Source organism: Phoenix dactylifera, chromosome 8 (assembly GCF_051530095.1).
Source record: "Phoenix dactylifera cultivar Ajwa chromosome 8, Ajwa_hap1_PhDact_Kaust_v1.1, whole genome shotgun sequence".
Taxonomy (NCBI): Eukaryota; Viridiplantae; Streptophyta; class Magnoliopsida; order Arecales; family Arecaceae; genus Phoenix; species Phoenix dactylifera.
The window spans coordinates 2,322,164-2,349,702 of NC_143197.1; the positions used below are offsets into that span (position 1 = coordinate 2,322,164).

General features: G+C 36.3%; 3 protein-coding genes across 7 annotated transcripts; all 3 read right to left on the minus strand.

Annotated features, from left to right (window-relative positions):
• Positions 1–1,015: 1,015 nt before the first annotated feature.
• Positions 1,016–5,832, minus strand: LOC103709926 (protein IN2-1 homolog B-like). 4 transcript variants are annotated; one of them, XM_008795488.5, is made up of 11 exons: positions 5,470–5,832; positions 5,223–5,297; positions 5,030–5,090; positions 4,768–4,854; positions 4,340–4,438; positions 4,153–4,261; positions 3,977–4,053; positions 2,933–3,040; positions 1,775–1,855; positions 1,643–1,669; positions 1,016–1,237 (listed from the first exon to the last, which is right to left on the minus strand). In XM_008795488.5, the coding sequence occupies exons 1-10, from the start codon at positions 5,484–5,486 to the stop codon at positions 1,661–1,663; spliced, it is 723 nt and encodes a 240-aa protein (XP_008793710.3). In that variant the 5' UTR covers positions 5,487–5,832; the 3' UTR covers positions 1,016–1,237; positions 1,643–1,660. The 4 variants fall into 4 exon arrangements, with proteins under 4 accessions (XP_008793710.3, XP_008793700.3, XP_008793686.3 ...); XM_008795478.5 differs by having other exon boundaries at positions 1,643–1,672; positions 5,470–5,619; XM_008795464.5 differs by having other exon boundaries at positions 1,643–1,672; positions 3,977–4,062; positions 5,470–5,619.
• A 1,122-nt stretch (positions 5,833–6,954) lies between these two features.
• LOC103709917 (protein IN2-1 homolog B-like) lies at positions 6,955–14,338 on the minus strand. 2 transcript variants are annotated; one of them, XM_008795456.6, is made up of 11 exons: positions 14,169–14,338; positions 13,848–13,922; positions 13,606–13,666; positions 13,236–13,322; positions 12,681–12,779; positions 12,489–12,597; positions 12,311–12,387; positions 10,411–10,518; positions 7,778–7,858; positions 7,633–7,662; positions 6,955–7,233 (listed from the first exon to the last, which is right to left on the minus strand). In XM_008795456.6, the coding sequence occupies exons 1-10, from the start codon at positions 14,174–14,176 to the stop codon at positions 7,654–7,656; spliced, it is 714 nt and encodes a 237-aa protein (XP_008793678.2). In that variant the 5' UTR covers positions 14,177–14,338; the 3' UTR covers positions 6,955–7,233; positions 7,633–7,653. The 2 variants fall into 2 exon arrangements, with proteins under 2 accessions (XP_008793678.2, XP_088558474.1); XM_088702348.2 differs by lacking the exon at positions 6,955–7,233 and adding an exon at positions 7,361–7,476 and having other exon boundaries at positions 14,169–14,320.
• A 2,553-nt stretch (positions 14,339–16,891) lies between these two features.
• On the minus strand, positions 16,892–26,981 carry PDE149 (integral membrane TerC family protein). Its single transcript, XM_008795444.6, has 14 exons — positions 26,736–26,981; positions 26,555–26,635; positions 25,517–25,653; positions 25,306–25,382; positions 24,922–25,009; positions 24,741–24,821; positions 24,593–24,649; positions 22,746–22,827; positions 21,746–21,795; positions 21,476–21,532; positions 21,301–21,379; positions 20,122–20,180; positions 17,458–17,515; positions 16,892–17,315 (listed from the first exon to the last, which is right to left on the minus strand). The coding sequence occupies exons 1-14, from the start codon at positions 26,887–26,889 to the stop codon at positions 17,224–17,226; spliced, it is 1,152 nt and encodes a 383-aa protein (XP_008793666.2). The 5' UTR covers positions 26,890–26,981; the 3' UTR covers positions 16,892–17,223.
• Between the last annotated feature and the right edge of the window lie 558 nt (positions 26,982–27,539).

The window sequence follows — 27,539 nt, forward strand, 5'->3', positions numbered from 1 at the left end:
GGAGTCAATCTAATAATATAGGAAAATTCTAGTCAATTATAAGGTCAGCTACAAGTCGCCTAACATTTCTACTTCGACATTTGGCTTGCATGGTCTGTTTTTTTTTAAGCTTGGAAATACCTTCGAGAATACTTACCATTCTACAGATCTACAATACGTAAAGTGATAGCAGTAGTCCTATCGACCCTGCCAATGGAGGCAGGTACGTACATCTGCTCTTCATGCATCTCCCTTGCATGCCTTAAAGATGGATGTTTGATTGTGTTTTGGTATATAGTTGCTTAAAATTGGTAGAGGATCTCTTACTAAAGTGAGGACAAGATATATTTGACGATGTCCAATGTAGCGGATAGGTAGCGGGCTAGATCGAATACTCAAAGTTAAGGTACGCCATCTCGAGTCTGAACTTTGTATTGATGCCGCATTATCACTATATCGGTATGGTATGAAACTAGTTCGGCATATCAAATATCGTATGCTCTCTATACTGTATATTAATACCAAACCAATACGGTATAGTACGCTCTGTACCATGTGGTTCGGTATGATATGACGAATCTTGCTTGTAGTTAACAACATTTTGGGTTAGCTTAGGTCAAGCTTTCTGCCATGCATCCTGCCTACAGTTTCCTTTGCATGCAAGATGTGCAACCGATGCTGTGATTGCCGGAAATGCCTGGCAACATCTAACATATCACATTGGCACCGAAAACTGCTTGATGTGCTTTTATACTCCACAATCTATTGTTAATCTGGGCCACTAATATAAGCTTGAGAGCTTCACTAATCAATATATACACAACATGTCAGTATTAATGTTTTGGAGGTTTTACCAAGACCTGATTAACAGAAATACCATTAATGTACAAAGCAGTGTAACATGCCTAGTGTATTTATTTTCATAGCAATCCTCTATCATGCATTGTGAAAATTAACTTCATTTTTCAGCTAACTGGCAGATTGAGGGAAATAACTCAGCCCAGCAGAAAACATGCACATGAAACAAAATCTAAACTAGTAGAAAGCACAATCTTTTTCACAGTAAAAATACATATCTGTTACACTGATCACTGATTGCATCATAGGCAACGAACTTTTTTCACAAACCAAAGTCTCATCCATATCAAGCAATACTTAGGGCTACACCTTATAGCAAGCATAGGCTGAAATATAAGATAACACTGCTGCGTCTGCAATCACCTCCCATGAACCATACATAAAGTTAAATACGTGCTACCTACAAGCATCAAGGTTACCATCAATGTCAAGCAAGGACTGTAAAGTCAACCATAAGAAAAAGTAAGTAACAATTTGAATGCCGAAGACTGGCAATATAGTTACAGAGATAAGGAGCTGGTTATGACAATTAACCGATATTAATCATGATAAATTTAAACATGGCACCTATTTGTACATTTGTATCATTGTTCTATATTTTGGCTTCCACATGAAGATGGTTGGTGAAATTTTTTCTATTCTTTTTTTTTTTTTGCACTAAAGAATGTTACATTTTCTTGGAAAATTGAAACATATCCAGGTCCATGTTGTCTGCATATATACAGTCATACATAAGAAAGAGTCTTAACATAACATAACACAAATTCCATGAAGATAGAATGGAAGCTGAAGTTTAGCTCATTACCTGCAGAAGAGGAATTCTTCATGGAATCTGCTGGAAGAAAAAAAAGAATTACCCAACTTTTCGAAACAACAAGCCTAATTTCATGAATACATGAATTTAAACTAAAAATGAGATATTGTAGAGAGGTTTTACCCCAAGCCGCTTCTTAGTTCTAGCAAGTAGGTCCTGAGGATCATGCCGGGTTTGTAAGTAGGCATCAATCTTGTTCAACTCCTAAAATAATTCTTAGTTGAAGTTAACAATGAATGTCAACCGTAACAATGATTGAGCAACATAATCAGTAAAAAACCATAATCATAACCATCCAGCTTCTTCCAACAATTCGGGGTCGGCCTTATGAACCCTCATTCACCAAATAATATACTCTTGAGTGTTGAAAGGGTAAGGTTGATTAAAACAAAATTGGAAGAAAATTGAAACATAAACCAAATATTTCCGAATAAACTGTCTAGGATAGTAAAAAATCTTGATATCAATAACACTCCACCAACCTAAAATAAGAATAACATGATAAAAGTCCATAAGATAGTCTGTATGCTCACTCATAAAATAGCTTAAATTATACCATATTTCTTTCTACATGCCTTCTGTTCCCCTACATAGATTGGATATCTGTCAACATCAGTATTCTCTAACAAATCAGCTGGACAGAGATATTCTGTGCTAATTGTTAGAAGAACACATTGCTCAAAAAAATGTTGGAAGAACACTACTTAATATTCCCATGGATTTCATGTACCATTCAATTTCTCTAACAACGTAGCATAATCATAGGCAAATGTTAGCGATGTACTATGACATCAGTCTCATGTGCACTAGATAAGGGCACTGCCAGGCTGAAAGATAATGGCACAACTCCATGACCATCATTTAAATAAGCATCGATTTTCAAAACACTATATTTATATAAAAAGACCACCATAATTAAAGCCTCTGGATTAGCAGAAATTAGTTTGGGATAAGTTGGGTAGATTGACATAAGTCTTTAACATGGAAAACGTCCCAATATGATGACTTCAATGGGAAAACATAGAAAGTGAATGAGAGGGTATACAAGTGAAAGGACATTCGGTGCTTGAATTTTCATGAACCCTATTAAATATTGCATTCATGTTTTCATGTTGGACTCCACTAGAGGCAACTAATTGCCACATAGAAACTCATGCCTTGTTGCATGTCGCAGTTGGTTACATTGTAATATCATACCATCATCACAAATTTTAACATGACAAGAGAGACCTAAAAATAGCACCATACATAAACATTATACTTGGCATGAATTTGCGATACCTCAATCCATAATGCCAGCTTGGGCCTTCCTTTGGTGATGTCATAGTTTTTTACATCCGAAAAGAGAATCTGAAACCTTTCCATAAAAGGAGCATATGCAATATCGACCTAAAAATTACATTTTAGCCAAAAATCAAATTTTAGAATACATCAACAGGAAAAGGTAAAACAAGTGAAGATAGTCTTGTATATCCAAAGGTTACAATATGATCACTGGATTATAAAATGAAAAAACAGACAAATAAACAAATGATCACCAGACTTGGTGTCAAGTGGCATATCTTAGTTGCAGCAACGGCTGATCAATCAGAAGTGGTCAATAAATCACTAATTATGATATTATAGCACGGAAAAGATTATCTAGTCAACAATATCCAAACCGTAAATTTGCTGGACTTTTCTAGACCTTTCTGATCGCCTCTAATGGAGAATGAGCCATATGACCATTTCTTTTATTTAAAGACTGCTTGTAATGCATGTGGTTGCTCAAGGTTTTATATTTAGGATAATTTAGTTAAAATCTAAATTTTAAAAATATCTGAAAATGATTAATTCATAATTTTTTCCCCTTCCAATGTATTATATCTTACCTTCATCTATTGGTTCACGTTTTCTCTCACCTATTGGTTCAGAAGTCAGCATGAATGGTCTTTTCTTGCAAACTGTCTCTAATTTTCCTTTTCTTATTCTCAAAAGTCAAGCAATGTCAGAATCCCTTTGTTTATAGAAGTCTAACATGTTTTAAATCTTTTAAGAAAGAAATCTCATTGGCGTTATTATCATTCTCAAAGTTCAATAATATTAGAATCCATTCTTTTGTAGGAGTCTAGTATATTTTGAACCTTTTAAGAAATCTAATTACAGTTATCTGATTAGGGTTATTTTTAGAATTGAAAATTTGGGAAATTAAGAAACTTTTATATAGTTTAAGGATATTTACTAGAAAACATTACAACCTTTTATGCTTTTTTTTAATAAATACAAAGAGAATGCCACCAACCAGGAGCTAAAAGGGAAAAATCAAACGAAGGATTTGTTACCTACCAGACTAAATTGGCCAAGGAAGAAAGGACCATCATCAAAATTGGAAAGGGCATCTTCTATTTTATCGAGGGCAGCACCTAACAACACAGGCTTAAGCAAATCAACATGTAGTAATAAGCATTTGAACTCTCGTTCCAGGAATATATGTATAAAAGTTCACAAGAGTTCTATCTCACCAAATTCATCACCCACATCTTCTTTGGATGGTAATGCTGAGAACATAGCTTTGTTAAAAGAATCGGTGTAAGAGAATAGCTCCTCAGCAAACTGCTGCTTTGCAGGATCCTACAAATTTCAGATCACATATCAGCAAACTTGTCACTAAATTGGCTGCTGCCAAGATCAGTATTGGTTATCACTTACATCAGGAAGCAATGCAGGGCCATCAAAATGAGTATCAATATATTTTATCAAATCCAAACTCTCTCCTTTGACTTCATTATTATGCTCCAAAGCAGGTACCTGTGTGGCAATGTTTACATTTTGATTAGCGTACGTAAACATATTTCCAGGTCGACTTTGATGTAACCCAATTAACCTTTACAGAGCTTGGAAATTGCATTCGGTTGAGTTATTAACCTTGAAAAGGAAACAATTATCAATGAAATTATTCGCATCATTGTACCAATGATGAATGAAATTTTATTTATGGAGATGGGGAATTGCAAAAGGCTAAGCTCAAGAATTTTGACACACAAATTATGCTTTACATCAGAGGCATAAGGCATTTACTAGAGATAAGTGTCACTAAAAATTATAGTCTTAAAGCATATGATATTGAAGCACTGAACCTTATTTGGGGGGTAAACCTTCTCCTTGTACCACGCTGGCCTATTTTGCAGATCAATTGGAACCAACTTAATCTTCTCCTGCTGTCCCTGCTTCCCACAACACCAGATTTTCTTTAAAAAAAAGAGCATAAAACAGACAAACTCCTATAAAAAAATTCACCCGATTCAAACACAATCTTGGAAAACCTATCCACAGTGATCGTGAAGAAGAACCCAGTTCAACTCAATTCTATCCCATTCAGAGCATAAACCAAGGATATACCTTGCAATTTCTAGTAATCCAGGTGCGTTGCGCAAATGGGCACGTGTAACATATATAGAGCCTTCCAAAAATGGGGGAAAAAAAAGAAAATCATAAAGTGAACCGATAAATAGTACTAAATCCAGATCAAAATGCTTAGAATTTCCAATAAATTTGATAAGGATTAACAGTGTGGTGGACAAGAATATGTTACCTGGGGGTCCCATCAAAGAGAGTTGGTGGTTGGGAAGTAGAATCCAGAGCAGGAGGAAGCATCTCCTTCATAAAACTAGGACAGATAGCACGATCAAAACATTTTTAGGAGAAGCCCAAAAGACTCGGGAGAGAAGGAAAGGCTAGAGGCAACTGAAATCAATCAGAACTGAGAAACCCGGAGAGACTTCAAAGAAACAATCCTGTCCGAACACAGAATCGTTAAGGGGCTTCGGGAAGTTACTCACCTGCTCGGCGCTGCCATGGCCTTGGCAAACAAAAGCTCAACCGCAATCTCTAGACGGGGGTTTGTGCGGTGGACCAGGGAAGAAAGGTAAAGAAGAACCACCAAGCCTGCCGGATATTGGATAGATCGTTAAAAGCCAGAGATACGTGGCAACGTTGAGGCTGCGAGGTAGGTAGGACCGCGGGAGTTATGCGGACCGGTTGGTTCGCCCGAGACACCTGCGGCGCACGCGGACCGGACCGGACTCTCTTTTTCTTTTTTCATTTTTTTTTTTAAAAAAAATGGATGCTTGGAGAGTATCATCAAGAAATCCGCTCGGCTGGTGCATTCAAGTTTGGATCCTCCATGGTGCGACTTTTGCACCACGCATTTAATCGCAGCAACTCTTATTTATCCCGAAAGATGTTTGCATATTTTCAGTGCAATGTACAATATTTTGGAGAGTTGGGAGAGAGTTATATGTTTTAAAATAGATAATATGTTATCATGTTCCATGATGCAAAAGTTGCACCTAACCTATTTCAGTGCACTCTCATCGCTCTCTTATAGTTGGTACCGTGTGATATGTCATCCGACAAAGCAAAATGACCGGCCTAAAATGTTGGACGACCTTTTTGAATGATTTTTCTGTTACTAATAATTGAAATATTTTTGAAAGACCATTCATCCATTAGAATATGTTAATGCCAATTATAAAAATCAAAAATTTGTTAAAGACCGCTTTCCATTGCCCGCGTATGACGTGGCAATGAATAAATGCTGATACAATGCAGGCGAGGGTAGACCGTTGCTACTTGACATTCACGGCCTACTACAAAAGTATAGTGCTCATCAGGCTATACACGTTTATAGAGAAGTAAATAGTGCAGCTGATTGAATTGCTTTTTATGCAGCCCATCATTCTGTAAGTTTAGTTTGAAGAAAGCACGACACAATGCCAGATTTCTTTTCTGTTTTGTTGTTTTCGAATTTTATTAACCGTATCCACAACCGTAAGATGTGTGCCTGTAACAAAAAAATAATAATAATAAATGCTGATACGGTGATGGTTCATCTCATGCGGCTGGCACCTTTGGGAGAAAATAAAAGGTTCTTTTTTTTTTCGTGGAAGAGGAAGGGGTGGGGCGCGGCTGCAACACATATACGGGATTTTAAAATCTTGTATGGACCCAGGTGAAGATTGTGGATGAATCTCCCTCGCGAGTACTAGCTGAATTATGAGCCCTGATGCAACCAGGCAATATTTCGAAAGGCTTCGTCAAAACATGATAAGAATATTAGTGCAAATGATTCAATAACTACTTTACGAACCACATGCTTTCCCATTAGAAATGTGCGTTCTGTTGGTAGAATAGAGCTGCCTGCACTCGCGTCCAATTTTATTAAACCTATTGGCTGCATGTTTCATCTATTTATTTACTAATCAAGCAACCTGTCAAACGTTCGTAGACAATAAACAATGAAGAGGGCATCCACACGATGGCAATAACCATAGAAAGCAATTATTAGTGCATCATCATAGTACGTGACTCCCAGCAAGTACTCATATTACATCAGCAAGAACCATTCAACATAGGAAAGATAACCCGATACAGTGGACCCAAGCTTCAGCTGCAAAGGCTGCAAACAGGTGCTGCTACAACTAGTATGCTAATGCCTAGATTGCAATTACCAACATTATTTATTGAGATCATTTATATGCCTGAAGTAGCTACCACAAACTATACTATATTACCATCGGATTCAACTCGGATTCTGCTGCTACCTGCATCGTCAACATCATCACATCAGCATCAACCACGAAACATATAAACAATTCTGAGAACAGAAATGACATGGCTGAAGGAGGCAAATCCATTTGACAGCAAGATGGACAAAACTGCCGGTTATGGCTATAACTGACCACAATGGACGGCTCCTATTTTGCAAGATACAGGGTTAAAAGTTTGTGATTTCTATATTTGGCATCCAGATGGAGATTTTGCCACAGGCTCTTGTCCACTCCCATCTTTTCTTTCACCAAAAACAATAGTTTGATTGTTATTGGAAAGATTTAGACAAATCCAAACCAACAGTTTTTATTTATTTGCATTTCTGCTAAGATATATAAGAAAACTAGGGACACAGTAAACATGCAGAGCACGAGAAATGTTTGGAACCTTACCTGCAGAAGACGAAGAATTCTTCATGCAATCTGGGAGGTGGAAAAAGAAAAGGAGTCAGCTAGCTTACAGACAATGAGCCATTTCCTAATTTTCCCCATTATCGATATAAAATTAAGGGTGAGATATTCTAGAAGGAAAATTTACCCCAAGACGCGTCTTTAGGCCAGACAGTAGCAACTGAGGATCAACCCGGGTTTGCGAGTATGCATCTATCTTATTGATCTCCTACAAAAATGTTTAATAATAAAGTCATACCACACTTTTCAATAACAAGAGTTGAACATCAGACATACTTAACAAAAGAAAAATATTTAGGGAAAAATGCCCAATATCGAGGTCCCTTGCAAAAAGAATCAAACTTAAAACATGTACCAATCTTACTCATCTCCTATAAAAAACCACACTTCTCAATAACAAGAGTTAAGAATCATGCTTACTTAACAAAAGAAAGTTATTTAGGAAAAAACACCAAATATTGAGGTTGCTTGCAAAAAGAATTAGACATGAAATATATACATTCATGCATGATTAGTTTTTCTTTCACAGGCATATCTAACCAATAATAAGAAATTTAGTAGCAGTTGTAATACTCCATCGGGTCATTTGCACCACAGCATATAACCGCAAGTCCCCAAGGGGCAGAAAAACTAAAGCATCTAGATTCCAGAACAGTTGAACATTAGAAATATCCCCTACCGGGTGTTGGTGGCGGGAGAGAGAAAAGGGGGGATGTATGTTGTTTTCCGGAAGAACAGAGCTTTGGTCTTCCTCTTGATTTCTTACAAAGGTGAAGCAACTTAAGTGGTCTCAGGCTCTCAGATATCAATCATGTGCCTTACTAAGAAATAATGTTTTAAGAGTAATATGATAAAAACTATGGACTATATTACAAGTACAGCATATGGAGATAAAAATGATAGCTGCAAACTAATAATAATACTTCATACAAAGTTAATAAATCTTAGTACAGAGAAAGTATAAAGTCAAATACAGCCATAATTTTTTTACAAAAATAAAAACCCATCTGAGTTTAAAAATATTCGTTCGACATTAGTTTGAAGCAAAATAATTTCTAGCATGCACTATACTGCAGGATAAGGTAAATTTAACTTCATATCACTTCGTTGGTTGATGGAATTTGATTTCACCCTCTCCAATTAATTAGAGTAACGGCAGCATAACAAATACTATTGTAATAGCTATCTACTAGACCAAAATAGCATACTCTTCAAAGTAAATCACTCAAGTTGCATTCTACATGATCATTTGTCTTAACAAATAGATTCGAAAAAAGAAACTTTTTGAACAGGGGTAAATTATACCTAAAGAAAAAGATATGCCCAACTTTTATTCAGCAGAGAGTCTTTACTTCTGCACTTTCGCAGTTAAGTAGCTCCATAAAGGATTGAGCAGTTTTGTTTCTGGCCCACATGCTAATGCCATCCAAACAGTTAGGTTCCTTAAGCTCATCTATGTTCACATTCTCATCACGCTTGACAAACCCATCATAGATTATCAACTTTAGGTCTCTAAATCAAAGCCACTAGTCCTGCATTAAGTCAGCCATTTGTAACAACCAAGCAAGAGTTTGTCCTGTAACCAATCCAACTTCACAAGAGGTAGCGTTGACTTAACCATAAACACAACCAGGTTGACTTGGTGCCTCACACAGAACCAACCCTCTTAAAAGGGTATCAGGATGGTCATATTATTTGGATTAGTAACAAAACATAATTAGGAACCAACCATAAGCCAACATGCTTATGAAGGGACTTCTCAATGAGGACGCATGGGAAGAGGTTAGATGGTTTAGGGCGGGAGGGAGAGAAAAAAATAGGTAAGGCAGAAGCATATGACCTTAAGTCAGAAATCCATTAACTTTCACAAGCTCCTTTGAATCAAAATTCACTTGGCAAAATTCAGCCAACAATACATGATCTCTCACTTTAGTACCCTAATTTTCATTATGTTGCTTTATTTGTGGCCCACCTTTTGAACGACTTAATCCAGGGCACGACTATATATATATATCAAAAAATATAATGGCCTAGCAATACCATGAACTTGACATGTGTAGAAGTTTGTTACAGTAACTCAAACCATGATCATCCACCCATCTATAGAACCCTAATCATCCTCAGTTTGCAACAAAGCATCTCTATGTTGAGTTAGCAGATCGGTTAATATTTCCCACCACAAACATATAAAATATTGGTGACCTAAAATATGTAGCTACATTATAACTTTTTTTTTCAATTATTTTCAATCTCTTGAGGGATGGCTGCACTATGATACCTGTACAGCAACTAAATTAGTGATCCTTTCATTAACTCTGCTAAGACTGACAATAAGCTAACCTAGTGAGTGCACTGAATAAAAAAATCATTACTTATCAAAAATAAAGGCATATTTATAGGTACATTCAAGTATTCTTGCCCATAAACAGTCGCCACATAAAAGCAAATCCAGGAGAGTAAGGCAGGAGGAAACTGGTATAATTTAGGCTCACAATGTTAAATCTACAAACAAAGACATGCAAATCCAAAATGAAAAAGTTTGCACAGCACAATCTTTCACGAATTGTGTTTGATGTTATAAGCATTTTAAATTGCAAGATAACCCATCAGAAGTAACTGATGCTTCAAATGAATGTGTGCGTCATTACAAGAATAGCTGCATGCAACCATCAGATGGTCAAGTCTAATACAGTATTGTCATCCAATAAAAAAAAAGCAAATATACAGGCATGATATTTCTAAATATGAATTTGACAATACCTCAATCCATTGTGCCAGCTTGGGCCTGCCTTTGGTGATGTCATAGTTTTTAATATCCAAAAATGCAGTCTGAAACCTTTCAATAAAGGTGATGTATGCAATATCCACCTAGGAATTGCATTTTAACCAAAGTATTAGACCAGATTAAAAATGAAAAAAACATAGTTTCGCACATCTTTAAAAATAACAAAATTTATTAATTAATCATCAAAGGAACAAATAACTAAATATCCATCTAAGTATATTGCTTGTCAGGTAAATATAACATAGTTTTGGTAAACATATCATAGTTTTAGTAACAAACAAAATGTGACATTATCACAGTGAAAAATGTTCTATAGCCCAAACAGACACCCATTTTTTTTTTAATTAAAAAAAAAGAAACAAAGAAAAACAACACTTTTCTAAAGTGGTAGACCTGTTCTATGATATTAGTTGTAGAACAATAAGACCTGCCTTATGAAGCAAGGTATAACAAGCATTCTTTGTACAACTACATTCATCTAAACATTACTTTATACTACCATGGGCAACAGAAGTGGGGCAGATATAACAAGAGGACTCTGTATATGACTAAACAGAATATTCACGAGTTCTCTCAAGTTCCATCAGGCAGAAATTGTGTACATGGAAGTTCCTAACGTCAGAAAATGGTCTGGCTATATATCTGCATCCAAGAACAATGATGGGAGCTAATTGGTGAAATATCAGTCTCAGTTATGTTTAACAGAAGGATGTGTGGAATTATTTTATCTGAGTAATACATACCGATACAGTAAAAAGCATTATCCTTTCACAGGAACACTCATGATGGAACAAACGAACGAACAAAGAAAAACATGGTAAAATACTACTTCCCAAGTGAAATATGCCCCATATATTGCACTCAAAGGCAATCATGCTTCCTCATTTACAGAGATTGATGTGTAAATGAATGAGTTAAAGTTAATGTAGAAATAGAGTTTGACAAGGTAAAGCATATTAAAATGAACTAAATATTAAGGAGACCTTTTGCATACTTGTCACAAGAAAGTTTTATAGTCAATACATAATCAGGCATTAACAATGATGAATGGCTAGAAACATGTAGAGCAAATGCATTTATTACTTTTGCTTTTTACTAATGAGAGTGACCAAGGTTTTAAGTCCCATGGGATGGTGGTGTCCCGGTTTCTCTATGGAACAAGATGACTTGCTGTCCCATGCTGTCCAGCGGCCATCTTAGGACATACCCTACATCTGTCTACTCTTCCTTCCTTCTTTTCTTTCTCTGTTTATTTATTTCTCTTCTTTCTTTACCTTCTTCCTTCTTTCCTTCCTTTCTTTCTTTTTCTTATCCCTTCCTTCCTTCCTTCCTTTCTTTCCTTTTTCTTCTTTCTATTTCTTTTCTGCCTTCTTTCCTTCTTTCCTTTCCTTTTCTTCTCCATTCCTTTCTTTCATTCCTTTTACTTCTTTCATTTCATTCTTTCCTTTTCTCCTTCTTTTGTTCCTTTCTTTCATTTTCTTTTTTCACCACATGGATGAGTCCTGCCTCCGTCCTTGTCCCATTTTCTCATAGGAACCGGATGGGACAGTTAAGGCGCCCCTCGTCTTGCCACGACTTAAAACCTCACGAGTGACAGACACTACAACTTTTAACACACACCAAGGCAACAATTACAGATAATGTGTAGGCCATTATTGATAATGCAGGAAGCAATTCAATAAGATAATCTAAAGGATGCTATGCCGCAGAGTGTCCAACATAATACAAAATTATAGATAGCTACGCCTCTATCAAGTTGCAATAACATATTATATTATATTCATAATCAAACGTGAATCTTCATGGTGACACAAGAAAAAGAAAATGCTGATAAAAACCATTCAAAGATCTAGAAAGAAAACAGTGTATGCTTACCAGACTAAATTGGCCAAGGAAAAATGGTCCATCATCAAATTTTGAAAGGGCGCCTTCTATCTTGTCAAAAGCAGCAACTGATGCAGAACACTTAAGCAAATTAGTATGTCTTAATGCAGGTCTTTGATTTCTTGTTTGAGGAGTACATGCACAAAAGTTCATAAGAGTAACCTCTCACCAGCTTCATCACCCACACCTCCCTTGGAACGTAATGCTGTGTACATAATTTTGTTGAATTCATCGCTGTAAGCCAGCATCTCCTCTGCAAATTGCTGCTTCACAGGATCCTACAAATTTCCATAATAAAAGCCAAAATAACTTAAGACTAAAGCATGGATTTTGTAGAGGTAAAAGGCTGCTTATTTCTTACACTTGGAAGCAATGAAGGGCCTTCAAAGTGACTATCAATATATTTAAGCAAATCCAGACTCTCTCCTTTGACCTCATTATTATGCTCCAATGCAGGCACCTGTCACACAATTTTACGAGATAAGTATTGACTGAAACATATTCACATAGTGCATTTTTTGCTTTTTTTTTTTTGTGTGTCAAGGAAGACCTATTTTGAAGAATAATATTGGCTGGACATAAACAATAGGGTGAAACATGGGAAAGGAAGAGAAGGAGGGATAAAGACGAGGAATAAATCACTTCAAACTAAATGTTCAGCATATATGAACGCTTACAAGATCCTACCATATGAAAACATAAATAAATAAATCCAATGCAAAAGAATTAGCCTTTAAAATTTGTTGGGCATAAGCCCAACAACTTGAGCAATCAAAACTAGAACGTATGTTTTATCCAGATTAAAAGTACAGAAATTGGTTTCCATCCTCGCAACAAAGGCAACCAAAGGAAATACACCTAGTACAACCATGCACTATAAGGATAAAGAACATGGTACGAAAAACTTATCACGTACCTTATTTAACGGGTAAACCTTTTCTTTGTACCAAGCTGGCCTATTACTCAGATCAATAGGAACCAATTTGATCTTATCCTGCAACCCCTGCTTTCCAAAAACACATAAAAAAAATATTTGTTAGAAAAAATAATTCTTTCCAAACGATAAAACTTACGAAATTCCAAACATCCCATTTAAATAAGTCATATAAAACCCGCCTTCAATGATTTTCAGAAATCACTAAACTTCACAGGCAGAGAATTCAACCTTCTTTTGGCTAAGTAAAACAAAGCTACGATAAATCTTGAAACAATTCAGTAACTTCACCGCATATTTCATCAAAAAAAAGAGAAGCTGACCAAAGAAAAATTAAAAAAAAGGGAAATACCTTATAGTTTCGAGCAATCCAGGTGCGTTGCGCAAATGGGCAAATATAAGATGTATACAGCCTTCAGACCCAACATAAATAAAAGATGATTAGATATATATACATCAGAAGAACTACAGCTGTTGGAAATAAAAAATAAACCAAAATCTACCTTAATAAGAATCCGCAGAGTCTAAAATTAATAAAATTCCAAATAGAAACTAAAAAAAAACGAGAGAGGAGGAGTTGAAGAATGAAGTCACCTTGTGGTCCCATCAAAGAGAGCAGGTGGTTCGGAAGTAGAATCAAGAGACGGTGGGAGGACCTCCTTCGCGCAACTTCAAGAACCAGAGATTAAATTATCAGCAAAAACTACAATAATTTAAAAAAAAAAACACTCTGCCAACATTAAAAAGAATAAACGTCTCCGGTATCAAAGCCATGCGTTAGAATATTTCTTGAAATAAAATCAAAGAATGCGGAAAAATTGGTCGACAAAATCCCCCAAATAAAAAATTAGAGAAAAATCAAACGGGATCGGATCAAGAAATGGAGATTTCGTGAGACGGGGTTCGAGGAATTACGCTGCCATGGTTAATCTCTCCGAGACGCCGTGCGTTTGGTTGTTGGCCGAGCGCCATTCCGCTTTTATCGAGAGGGAAGTGGAGCTACAGTCTGCGCGGAGTGAGCGGCGAGTCACGGAGGCGTCATCACTGACGATGGAAGAGCGCAAACCGTTCCGGACTCTTCTATTAAATTTAGAAAATTAATAAAAGGTTACCGCTTATGGGAACTAGAAGGTTCGCTTGAATGCCGATTTCGCGTCCAGGTTCGAAAACCATATACTATTAAATATTTTTTTTAGTAAACTGATTTCTAGGTACGAGTTTTGGCTCACCATAAAAAAAAAAAAAAACAAAATGATACATTCCATAGTTTATATTTAATTGAGCGTATACTTTTTAAAATGCCGATGATTGTCATGTGATATCATTTTATTAAATTGAACTATTTTATTAGATTATGAAATTTTGCTAAAAATATTCGTGTTGGGATTTATTTGAAGGCTATCTTTGAATGAGATTAATTATGACGGATGGTAGTTGTGTTTCTTATGTCATTTATTTTATGGATATTATGCTGCTTATTTAAATCATTTATCATTTAAATTTGCACTCTTTTAATATTGGATGCTATAGATTTACTATAATATTATTTTTGTCTTTACGAAGAAGCCAAAGAGCTCTAGTAAGAAAGTAATAATTTATTTATTTTTTGAATGATTATTGTTTTGGAAATATTCATATATCTTAATTATTTTTTTATTTTTTTATTTTTTATATTTAGATATTTTTATTACGAGTATAGATGAGCATAGAGTCACATTAGGGAGAATGTTCGTAATTATTTGGATTCTTAATATAAGGTGCTTTTTATTTTTTTCTTCTGAATATCTTAAAGTTTTATGATCTACTTCGTACTTTAAATAGGGCATTGAATTATGATTATCTTTCTTGCATATAATTAATAGTTACTGAAATTATAACTTTTTAATTAAATCTATTCTTTATGAATATATCACTATGGTTTTTATTTTTTGAATTCTTGTTTCTATTAAAATTTCGTTTCTTGCTTTTGATGTATGTTTGCTGAAATTATAATTTTTCCATGAATATATCCTTTATCATTATTGTTAGTTTTTATTATTGATGGATGCTTATTAAAATTATATTTTTTTAATTAAATCTTTTCTTTATGATCACGTCTTATTGCTAGTTTTCATCGTTAAATTTTGCTCAAAATTTGATTAATATCCAATTTATATTTGTATTCATGTAAAAAAAATATGAATATGTTTAATATCTAATTCGTATATGTTGTAACAAATATGGATATGTTTTGTTGTGGTTGAAATTTGACCTGAGGGTGACCACGCCAGAGAAAGCCAAGAAGATGCCCGCCGGGATGGAGAAAGGGAGCCAACCTCCCGCGCACCGGTGTACTTGCACGAAACCTTAGCCGGGAATTCCGGCGAAGGCCTTCTGATGGCTAAATTAGCATAGTTTTTGAAAAGATTTCTAAGTGTTTTGAATTGCTTTTAATGACTTCTAATGCCTTTCCTTACTCTCTTTTTATAGGGTGAGGGTCTCGACCGTTACCTGAAGTCTTGAGCTGAGCTGTGATCAGCTAGCCATTAGCTAGAGGCGGCGTGAATCATGGAGATCAATCCTGCGGGCGGAGGATTCAGGAGATATCTTTCTAGATTTGTTATGAGTATGCACAAGATCTTCGACAGGACCAAGGTTGACAGGGCCGATGTCGGCTTAGCCTCGAGCCAAGGTCGGCTCGGCCTTCGGCGGGATCCAAGGTCGGCCGGACCTCTAGCCGAGGTCAGCTCGGCCTTCGGCAATGCCTGAGGTTGGCTCAACTCTTAGCGGGGCCAAGGCCTGACCCGCTCGGCAGGAATTGGGTGGTTCCACACTAGAGTAGGACGATCCATTTTGCCTTCCATCACATTTAATATCCAATTTGTATCCATATCTGTTTAGAATTAATATGGATATTAATTTTGATATCTATTTAATATCTTATATCTATATTCATTAAAAAATATAGATACAAATATGAATATATAAAATATTAAATCCATATCCGAACCGTTTTCCGCCTTAATTTATCACGATAGGCTCGTGTTGTCCATATTGTTTATAAGTAAATTTGATATTTGAAGACCATGCAGAGATTGATATTCCTTCTCCAGCAACAAATCCAGACCTTACCAAAAATAGTATTAGTAGCTCATCACTTTCCCCGAAAACAGAATTTAATTTCTTTTTTTTTCACTTAAATCACTAGAACAAGCAAATCATGCTTGATTTGGATCGAGTCTTCTATAAAGTACCTGTGATATTGCATGATTAAACCTGTGAGAGTTTAACATGCCCAATCCACCCTTCCAGGAGAAGAACACATGATTTCCAGGATAAATTACCTAAAAGTTCAACATTGTCGAAATGGCATACCCGGGAATCTCTAATTAATGGATAAATTACCCTAGTTTCCATAGGATGTCATGCTGATGAGGTGGAATTCCAATTGTAGAAATGTAATACTTCCTCTGCTCTGCTGAGCACAGGTAGGGTTAGTTCAGGTGGAAAAGGATGCATAGTAGAAATAGGATCCGACGTAGCTTCATGATAATCTAATGGGTATACTTGGCCCCAGCGAGAGAATAAGTGGACGAAGAGAAAGCTCTTTCAAGCCTTCAGAAAGGCCATAAAAAGCTGAAGTTCAGAGGCAGTGAACCTTTTCTTGAATTTAAAAAAAAAACATATCATGCCTATTAACTCTTGAAATTACACCACTTTCACCACAGAACTGTGTTTGCTGAATGGAATTGTGCTTGCTAGTTCATAAATTAGCGCATTGTCTGAGATATGAATAACGGTACACAAGATATAATGCAGGAACTTAAAAAATGTACAAAACAACATCAGCCATTGTCGTCCGATGAAGGAATAATACTGAATGCCTAAGGGCAGATTCATAAGCTACATGAGTTCCCCAACTGCATTACTATAGTGTTTGCTCCTTCAGATCCTTTCTTTATTGAATTTTCCTTTTCTTCCTTTAGATCCATCAATCAGAGTTTTTTATTAGGCTCAACAGCACTCCGGCACTAAGACTTGTGGCAACAAACCCCAGGGAAACCTCAATTGGTACATGGTAACCTGTTGTAAGTGATTCCAAGCTTGTCATACAAGGGAAAGCAAGGAAACATGTACAAACAAAATGATATACGAAGAAAAGAAAAATCAAATGTTTGTGGGGAGAATCAGAAAGAGAGTGAGAAATGGGGCATGTCCAGCTCACCAAAGAAATCAAATATCATCTTTGTCCCTAGGAAGCCCAAAACAATACCTATGGCAGGCTGCAAAAGAGGAGTTTTTTTACAACAACCAGCATTTAGTTATCGTAAACCAAGACCACCGAATGGCATATAATTTTAACCAACATAGCAACAGAATCACATCTAACAATCCTCAAACAAGTGCTATATATATATATATATATATGCTTATTCGATGAAAGGATTCCGACAAAGACGTACTCTGGCTCATAGCAATATCAAAATATCTTGGTTACTCTAGAATTAGGAGCATTCAAAATCCACCGCATATTTTAGAAAAAAAAAACAATGACTGTATGAATAACAGTACAAAGCACTTCATTCATTAAATAAGAAAATAGTAATACTTCCCAAAAAAAGAAGGAAAAAAGTAAAAAATAGTTAAGGATGCAGTGAAATTTTCACAAGGACCAAATGAATATTCCGAGGAATTAAACCTTGGTATCAAGCTCCTCTCAACCTAGATTATTGCTAAATGAGTATATTGCCCTGCTTGTAGGCTTCAATTTGAAAAAAGAAAAGAGGAAAAAAGAGTAGCAAATGCATTTCTAAGTTGTGCATAACCTATTGGAATACAACTAATTGGGAGACTGAACCCCAGGATCCAATAAACAAGTGAAATATGTGCCAATCACCTACTGAACTAGTGCTGCGCGAGGATTCCCTGATAAAGCTTTAGCTCACTCCTGTCTAGGTAGGTTTTCCCCGAACTTGAAATTGTATGAATAACAAAATTCTCAGGCACCCATTCAACTTATGTTATCTAGCATTCAACGTGTGACATGCACAACTAAAATGGAGTATTTGATTGATGATTGTAAACTGTGATCCCATAAGTCCGTGGTATACAGACTTAGATTTTTAACATAAGATTCTTCTTTATCAAGGTCTTGATATATATATATATAAAAGAAACCCACTTTTGAGGTGATGCAAATCTCTTGTTTCACTTTGTAAAAAAACAATAGATGAGAAAGAGAGAAAGAATAAGAGGGGGATAACAACTAAAGAAAGAGAATTTATAAATGCAAGCTCCATGACTGCACACAAACATGTTGATTAAACATAAGGGCAAAGCTAAAATTTTGATATTAAATTGTTGTTTCTCGGAGGTACAGTAAGATTTTTGTTTTTTTGGGGTGAGAGGCTGATATGTGAAATTCATTATTCGAAAGATGCACTCCAACAGGCCTCCCTCCTTTGAAAACATGGTAAGAATATCCTCCCAATTATCAAAAAGTTCACAAATCATTCATGATTTTCTTATATTCACCTCATGGTTCTTGGGATTATTCATGATTAGTCAGACTACTTAAGATTTGTACAATTCTTCACAAATTATTCAAGAATGGTGTGGATACAAATTAATGTCTAGCCTTGCTGTTGGTTGTGGAGTCATTGCTTGTTATTCTAGTCTCTCCCATACATATCAATATTTTTGCAATTGTCTTTCTTATTCTCTCTTCACTTCCATTTCTGAAATCTGAACCTATATCCAAATTGTTCCAACATACTGAATTTCTGATTGTTCCAAGAATTAAAGGAAACGCGCATGGAAAACAAAGTGGATATATCAGTAATAACCAACTAGTCAGCTAACACCTTAATAGGGTTGTGTTGCCTATAGTAAAGATCAAGGTTCACCAAACCTACCAATCAAAGACCAGAATAGTACAGTACGGATCCATACAATACCACTCCAGAACGAACCGCTATTTTTTTAATTTTTTGAACTGAAGTCGGCAAATGATTTGCCAATTTCACTGTAGCAAACCGGCCAACCATTTGCTGACTTCAGTTAAAAATGCCAAAAAATAAATACCTTTCCTTGTTTCGAAACAAAACGAGGGGCTACCGAACCTTCTCCCTCTTTACGAGCAACCTCTATCCCTCTCTCTCCCCCTCCCCCTCCCTCCCTCTCTTTTCCTGTCTCACCTTCTCCCCCTCTCCCTCCCACGTCCGATTTCTCGAATTGAGGGGCAAAACCATGCAAGTTCACCCTCAGTACGGTTCAGTCCACCCCAAATCGGCGGTTCGGGACAGTACGGCGAACGTGGGTAAAAATGATACATATCATTGCTACTTTTAAGATTATTTTTGGAAAATAGGTATCAGCAACAAAAGGAGAAACTTCAATTTCAATGCCTAGTCGCTTGCTTCTCATATATATCTTGATGGGATAAGGCCTCCTGGTCTATGATATCTAAGATTTAGTAAGCTTTCCCTCTTCTTCGCATAAGGAGGACATCATTTTTGAAGAAAAGATGGTGTTATTGTTTATTTAAAACAGCCAAATTTATGGTAGAAGATTCTCATCATAACATTTGATAACTCCCTTCCGATCAATGCACCATGATCCATTGATGAGGTTTACTAAAGAACTGCAGGTAGTTGGTATAAGTAATTTGGTTAAAAAATAATCCACTATGAAGGTTCCATCACATTAAGCTGCAATCTTATCATCCACATTCGTGATACAAAAAGTGAAGGTCAATTTTCTTAAAACCTTAAATGAGGGTCAATTAAAGCATGTCATATTTTGCTGAACCAGAAATTGCTGTTGAATAACAATAGTAATTCTAGAAATGAATGAACAGGAAAATGATGAGAGCAAGTCAACGCCTTACCTGTAAATACTCTAACTCCGACATGCTTTCAGAAACGAGTATATACAGTGACCTTAAACCTACATAAGCAATTATTATGTAATCACAGTCAACCAAAGGCTTGTTCTAAAAGCAAGTACAGTCTTACCAAGTAATATTTCAATCTATATCATTCTTCTGAAGATAAAAATTATGAATCCCATGCATAAACCCCTCCATATGGCTTTTAGAAATGAGATGTTTTACTCTAAACATGATTTTATGACTAAATCTTCAGCATCCCCCCCTCCACCCTCCAGAACCCATTTCCCCTATTTGTCTTATCATACAAAATGAATAGATACTGCTAATTAAAGTTTTAATGCATGAAAGGTTCCAACATATGTCATCATATTTATTAGATATATTATTTTAAAGAGAGGAGTAAGTGGACAAGTAGAAGCTCTTTTGAGAGCAGCCTAAAGCAAGTTACTAGAAAAATGTGATGGGTATCTTATTAGGCAATGCAAATCTTGTGGTTGAAAGGGTGTATCATGATTTTGCTAGAGATAGAAAAGATTTTTTTCAATTTGATCATGATTGTGGACCCAATCAAGGCTTAACCAGGGGTGCTCAGTCAAGGTTCTCATCCACTTGTTTGAATGTTAAGGGTAGCTCCAGCAATGTTAAAAGATGGGCATTCAATAAGGTAAAATATGCTAGACAGATAGTGTTGAATGCATCTCTAGCACCGTATTGGATACCATATCACCTTTTAACATATTTTGGAAAGGTGGTGGCCTAATAACTTTGAGGCCAACCTGCTTAAAATGCAGTCTCATATAGGGAGCTCATTGTGAAGAACACCATGCCAGTTTAAATTCTACCTCAAAGTGAGTTTAATTAAGGATAAGTTTTATTGAGGACATGCTAAACTCAATCCATTCTTGGATGATCACTTGGTTTTTTATTTCATCCTTTCTGGTATTTATAAAGCCCTCAAATAGTCAGGAAAAGGCTAGATGTTTATGGTTATGGTTTTCTAGTATTTAACATCACTTAGTTTTCACTATGAAATACTCCTTAGAAGGCAATAGGGAATAAACTGAGATGAGCACCATATCATAAGGGTGTATTATATAAGCATGAACCTATAATGTCTGGATAAACATCAAGATCAGTGTTTTATATATATAACCAGCAAAGCAAATATAAAACTACCTGAAATAGCAAAAAGATTTGAAGAGAAAACTATGAAAGGATCTCGTGTGACACCAAAAACTGCTGGTATTGAATCAACCTGTAAACATGAAAAAAAATGGCATCAGTTATCACATAAAGCAATTAAGCAAGAAAAGCTGTGATGATGTATGGGAGGGCAAACAGGAAAACCTACAGCAAATGCAATATCACTGAGTTCGATGACTGCAACAGTGAGAAGTAAAGGTGTAGCCTGAGTACATATTTTGAATCACCAATCAAGCTAACAGAATATCTGAAGCAAAATGATATCTCGCAATTTGCGACATTTAGTAGGAAACAAATTCCCATATCAATCTAGTCCATGAATAACAGCAAGGTACCATATATTGCCCATAAAATCAAAATGCGGAAAAATAAGATAAACTGCAGCGAGATTCTTGTCATGACCCTGACAAATACTTGCCTTCCATACACCAGCTTGGAGCGTTAAAAATCGATCACCATCATAATAAGCTGTAAAATGAAAGAATACTGGTATTTATACTTGAAAAAAGCATCACCATGTAAGAATCAGAAAATACAGAAAAGTGTATTCAGCCTCTTTAGTCTTTACGCAATAAAGAAAATGTATTGCACTTTAATATACTCATAGAAAATGATTTTGTAGCAGATTACGTTGTTATTGAAAAGGTTTTCATGGTCTGAGTATTTTGGCCAAGGTTGGTATCCAGATTCTCAACTAGTAAACTAACTTTTTGTCATTAGATAATGGATAAGTTACTTCAGTTGTGATGCACTTCTCAACTAGTTGAGTTGCTGAAATGCAAGTTGGTACACATCCATCAGCTTCATATTGGTTTTTCCATGGGCAAATAGTGTGAAAATGATTTTTAATTTTCAACTACTACTCAAACTAGTTAAACAGCTTATCACACCAATTTTACATTAGAACAAATTTAATCCTTTTTGCATGCAAGAAGAATTGTGTAGAAATGGTAATTAAGTGTAATCAACAAATCAGGTGGAAAGAACACTCGGGAGATACAAATCTTAGCTAACAACTCAAGTTGAAAGTATATAGCAAAAGCTCAACCACGATCTAGCACGGCCAACAGCTGGACATAGAGATGTTAACGAAGATTTTAGGTAAGCATCAGACATATTAAACTGGAGGTTTCTCTAACCAAATGCTCATCCATGTGATCAGCAATTAGTATTTATGAAAGGACATGAAGATCATCACAAACATGGACCATAAAAAAAATTTGAAGCCCCCACGTAACAAATTTGTAGGTACAAGCTAGCATTTATATATAAAATAATATGTAAAACTTTTGAAATTATCAAAGATGTAATCAAGGAACTTTACCAACCACCTGTTCAATCATAAGCAAATATGAGAAAGTCCTAACATTTATGTTGAAAAGAGATTTGTCAATAAAATATTGGGATCAGTAAATCACCGGTAATGGGGATAAACTTCTGGCATGTTTTCACAATAAAATTATCAGCCAGGTCAGTCTCTTCCTCTTCAGCAGAAAACAGCTGTTCGAAATCAACAAATGGAGATTACTGTGTGCTTTGAGACATCAAGTTTTATTCTATGTTTTTTCACGAGCAACCATTGATAAACAAAATGAGAGAATTATGCAGCAGAATGAGACATAGATCTTTTAATATTTAAAAGAAAAGAGAATTACATGCATTTACCAGAACGTTGGAGCTTAAGAAAATAATTGATTAGAACAGGTCATAAAAGTTTAAAAAACCTACGTGAGAAAATACTGAAGCACTTTCAGTGACACTTGAATATGAATAATATGAAGATATTGAAGGAATAACACAACACTAGCAGCATAACCTGAAGATTCGTGTCATAGTCTAACGTGAAGCCTCACATGAGCCTCATGTGATATAGCACAAGAAGCATAAGAAAGAAGCTTATCCTGTAGAAATTGACAGATCATACTCAGAATTGCTTCATTTGTTTCCCTTCTATGAGGAAAAAAATACTGGAATGCATTTGTTTGGCCTTCCCCTCACTAATTTTATCCAGCAATTCTTTTGGCTCATTTTTTTTTAAACCCCTCAACTTGTATGCAAACCAAACCTCAAAGGTCATATATGGATTATGATGCCCATTACTGAATAACTGCTATATAGTTTCTTCTATTTTATCCTTTCTAGGTGCTAGCTGCCCCTGATATGCTCATTTCTTACTCTATATCACTAGCTCAGGATCTGATTCGACAATAAACATCCTCTGCAGTAAAAAAAAAAAAAAATCAACATATTAGTATGTTAGTGGAATGATCACGTGTCTTCTTTAATACCTAATATCTTCATTGATTTTGTACTTGTCTTTTAGATATTTTTGTCCAAATGATATTTGATGATCATAGAGCATTTTACAAGTGCATCACCATTTCAACCATTTAGCTTTAATTTTCCACAAGATGTCCTCACCTTTCTACCATTTTGAAATATAACTACTGATTCATGTAGTTGCATCATTAGACTTGCACTCCATACGTGGATTAATTTTCAAACCTTTATATGCTATCCCATCCAATGGTGACCCTTGCATGGTAAGGTTGCTCTATTGTAACCTGAAGGTCACATATTCGAAACACGGAGACAACCTCTCCACACGCCGGAGTAAGGTTGCATACATCTAGCCCTCCCTAGACCCCACAATGGTAGGAGCGTGCACTTGGCCGCCTTTTTACCTGCCATAATGTCCTCCTGCAATTCCATTGACATCCACTCCATCTATTACCAACCAGCTCTTTATCATCTCTACATAGCATGCACCAAGGCGACCCCTTACTAACACATATAATCCCAAAACAGTATATGCCAGCATTCAATGCTTCAGTAAGTAGTGTCAAAAGTGGGGGGGCGTATGCCTATTGTCCTTATAAAGCCCAGCACCCCATCTGCGATCCAAATGGTCGCACTTGCTCCTTCTATGTGTTTTCATGCGCAGTTATGCATCTGCCCGAAGTACATAGAGTCCTGTTGTGTAAAGTTATAAAGTAGTAAGAAATTCAGAATTCGAAGTCATCTGAAAGCATGAGCGAAAAACTCCACAGGGAAGGACCTAAAATATAGTGAGTTTAATGAATAACAAGCAGATATAAGAAATTAAAAATTCAAATTCTTGTAGTTCCTCCTAAATCCTAATACAAAAATCAGCTGACAAATTAGAAGCTCGAAGATTGTCTTGAGACATTCCTGTCATCTAAAAATTGAAAACACTCCTTAGCACAAGAATTAACTGACAATTAGCTTGGACTAGAAAATTCACCTTGTATGATGAGAAGAGAAGAATCAAGGCCAGTAACAAGTTCACTGCCTCAAACCTCTATAAATGCATAGCATCAGTATGACATATAACGGCATAAAAGATGAGAGTGAAAACTACAGTAAGACGAAAGGTGGGTCTGTATATTAACCTGAAGCGTCGCAGCCCCAAGCAGGATCATTGTAGCGCGAAATATAATTGCACCAGCAATACCATATGTAAGAACCCGCCCCTAGATTCCAGTGCAATAAAGATTCCATTAATATGAAAACGTTAGCACAAGAACAATTCATAAGGGAAAAAAAACAATTAGTTGAGTTGAGCAATCATACCTGATACATCTTTGGTACTTTAAAATATCTGAAAATCAAAACAAAAACAAAAAGATTGTCCACTGATAAACTCTGTTCCAATAGATAGCTGCAAGACAGTACATCCTCATTAAAATCACATGAAATACCTGTTATAACTAGTATCAGTAATGCTTAGTGAAAAAGGGCACAGAAGAATATCTACTCAGTTAATGGTTTATGATGCTTGTCTGACATCGCAGACCTAAATGAGAATAGTAGGTGGGAAATGGTGCCAATTAGTTAAGTAACACTTGATAATCCAGCACCTAATGCAGCAATAAGCCTACCCAGAACAAAATTTCTCCAAATTAAGATAAATTCGGATAACGAGCATATTATCTAAGAATGACTCTTGCTACATACCCTGCAAAAAATTCAGATGCCTTTTCAATGCCGTCCTTTATGCCCAATGCAACTCCAAAAGTCACAGCAGCAAAAACCTAAAATAGGAGAAAGTGTAGTCTCAGAGATAATGCCTGGTTATTGATCAGGCGAATAGAAAGGGATCAGGAAACCATTAGCGTCATGCTTCAGCATAACAACAATTTGGCAATCAATAATACAAGGTCCTCACCCAAAATGCAACAGTTCTAGCTGAAGAAGCTTTACGAGTCACTGAATCTTGTTTGCCACCTGAAGGGGGATCTGAAGCAGCCTTTCCATCAATATTTAATCCATCATGTGACTGAGAACTGGTCTTCGCCACTTCTTCTGCAGATCCATTTCACCATCTTATTATTTTCAAACAGACTAAGGCAGCAGAATTCTGATGATTGCTCTGACAAATATAAAGTAGCTAACATCAGAATAAATAAATCTTTAGAAAAAGCAGAATGCATAAATTTTACGCATTACAGTGAAAGACAGTTTTGCAAGTTCAATCAATTGCAGAAAAATAATAATCAGTTCGTAGGAGATAAAAACAAGCTGGCAATTGAAACATGAGTCATCTGATAGTAGCAGTTGAAATTTTGCGTAAATAGCAGCAATCAAATCTTTGTGCACAGTCAAATTTATGAATTAACATTATATTCTCTGCCTTTTGTCATTGCCGGATTACTCATGGGTCCAGATTGGACGAGAAAGGCTTTGTAGTTTGTGTCATTCTTCATGATCAGATGAAATTTATACTATTGTTACCAATAAAAATTTTGCTAAATCAGGCAACACCGGTGGTCTCTGGTAAGTGGGGGCTGACCTGGCGCGCCATACGCAAGGTGGCGAAAGCAGCATGTCCTCGATGAGATTTGATACTATCACAATTTTATTGCATGTCATGGACACACAATCAACAATGATTCAAAAATTATCCATAAAACAATGGAAATGAACACAAATCCCCGTTAATGTCATGCACTCCTACCCTACTATTTCATCTGATCATGAGACGCTATAAACTGAAAGGGTTTAAAAGAGAAAACCAACAAGTCCTAAAAAGGTCTTTTTTTTGTAAGCAAAGCCAACAAAAAGACACTCCTGTCCTCGAGGCTCTATACGTGATGCATTGAAAGGATTAAAAATAACGCGAAAAGAATAAAATCCAATAAAACCTAAAAAGGATCCTTTTTTCCGAATTAAAACGAAAATAAAGAATGGTCTCGATTTAATTTACCACTGATTGAGAGGCCTTCTTGCTCGGTCTCTTTTGCGTGACGCATCCGAAGCAGACGCGTGCCATAGCGGCGGCTTCCGACTGAAATCCCAATCGCGCATAGAGTGAAAGACTAACGGATCTGGAGAGAGACCATATGGCAAGAAACAACCTTTATTTGGGATATAGGCGATATACCTACCGGAAGAAATAAAGCAGGAGGATGCGGAGGCATGGCGAAGAGAGGAAGCGAAGGAGAACGATAAGGTGGAGCGAGGCCGAGCCCTAAAGAGCTCGGGACCGAAGCGGGGAGTTATTTGAAGGCAGGAGTGGTGGATTGGCGGAGCGAACCCCATCTCGAAGCGAGACAATGGGAAGAGGGGAGAGGGAACTGTTCTCGCGTTTATCCTTGCCTCCCCTTTGTCTCCCCCTTTCGTTCGAGAAGCGAGCGATATACTATAGGTAGCGTGACGGGCAGCAGCGGAAAATATCAGCCCGAATCTAATGTAGCTCGATCGAATCTAACGGGCAGCTTTGGTCGACTTTCTGTTCGGTCTCGCGCTGATGGGAGTGGGAAGCCACGGAGCGGCTAGGCTTAGACTAGAGTTGGGTACACCTGAACAGAGATTAAGAATACCATGAAGATCTCCGTGCTTCTAATTTCTTATTCTTTTTATTTTTACTGATAATAAGCTAAGAGCTGACAGATTTTTGACATCAGGAATTGGATTATATGGAGAGCCACCATTCAAATATATATATATATATGAGGAGCCTGTTAAGTGCACTCAAAGTTCATTTAGCCACATGTCAAAAGGAAATTTGCATAATTAGAGTGCCACACTATTGTTCTTGAGTTGCAAACTAGTATCCATTGGCCCGAGCAACTACGACTTTACCCACACTTCAATTTTTTTATCTTTTTTGCTTAAGATATAGATTACATTACTTTTTTCAAATCTCTTGAGTGGGGTTCTTCTATAGTATACATTCTATCGAGGTAGTA

Bases quoted from the DNA above. Each gene is read 5' to 3' on its own strand.
- LOC103709926 (XM_008795464.5), bottom strand. The intron at 4,439-4,767 runs GTTCAGTGCTTC...ATTGCCACACAG, and splicing joins AGGTTTACCCCCCAAATAAG to GTACCTGCTTTGGAGCATAA. The intron at 3,041-3,976 runs GTAGGTAACAAA...TGTAATTTTTAG, and splicing joins TCCTTGGCCAATTTAGTCTG to GTCGATATTGCATATGCTCC.
- LOC103709917 (XM_008795456.6), bottom strand. The intron at 12,598-12,680 runs GTAAGAAATAAG...GGAAATTTGTAG, and splicing joins GCCCTTCATTGCTTCCAAGT to GATCCTGTGAAGCAGCAATT. The intron at 10,519-12,310 runs GTAAGCATACAC...TGCAATTCCTAG, and splicing joins TCCTTGGCCAATTTAGTCTG to GTGGATATTGCATACATCAC.
- PDE149 (XM_008795444.6), bottom strand. From the start codon at position 26,889: ATGGGGTTCGCTCCGCCAATCCACCACTCCTGCCTTCAAATAACTCCC. The intron at 24,650-24,740 runs GTTAATATACAG...ATGCATTTATAG, and splicing joins TTGGGGCTGCGACGCTTCAG to AGGTTTGAGGCAGTGAACTT. The intron at 22,828-24,592 runs GTGAATTTTCTA...GATTTCGAACAG, and splicing joins TTCTCTTCTCATCATACAAG to CTGTTTTCTGCTGAAGAGGA.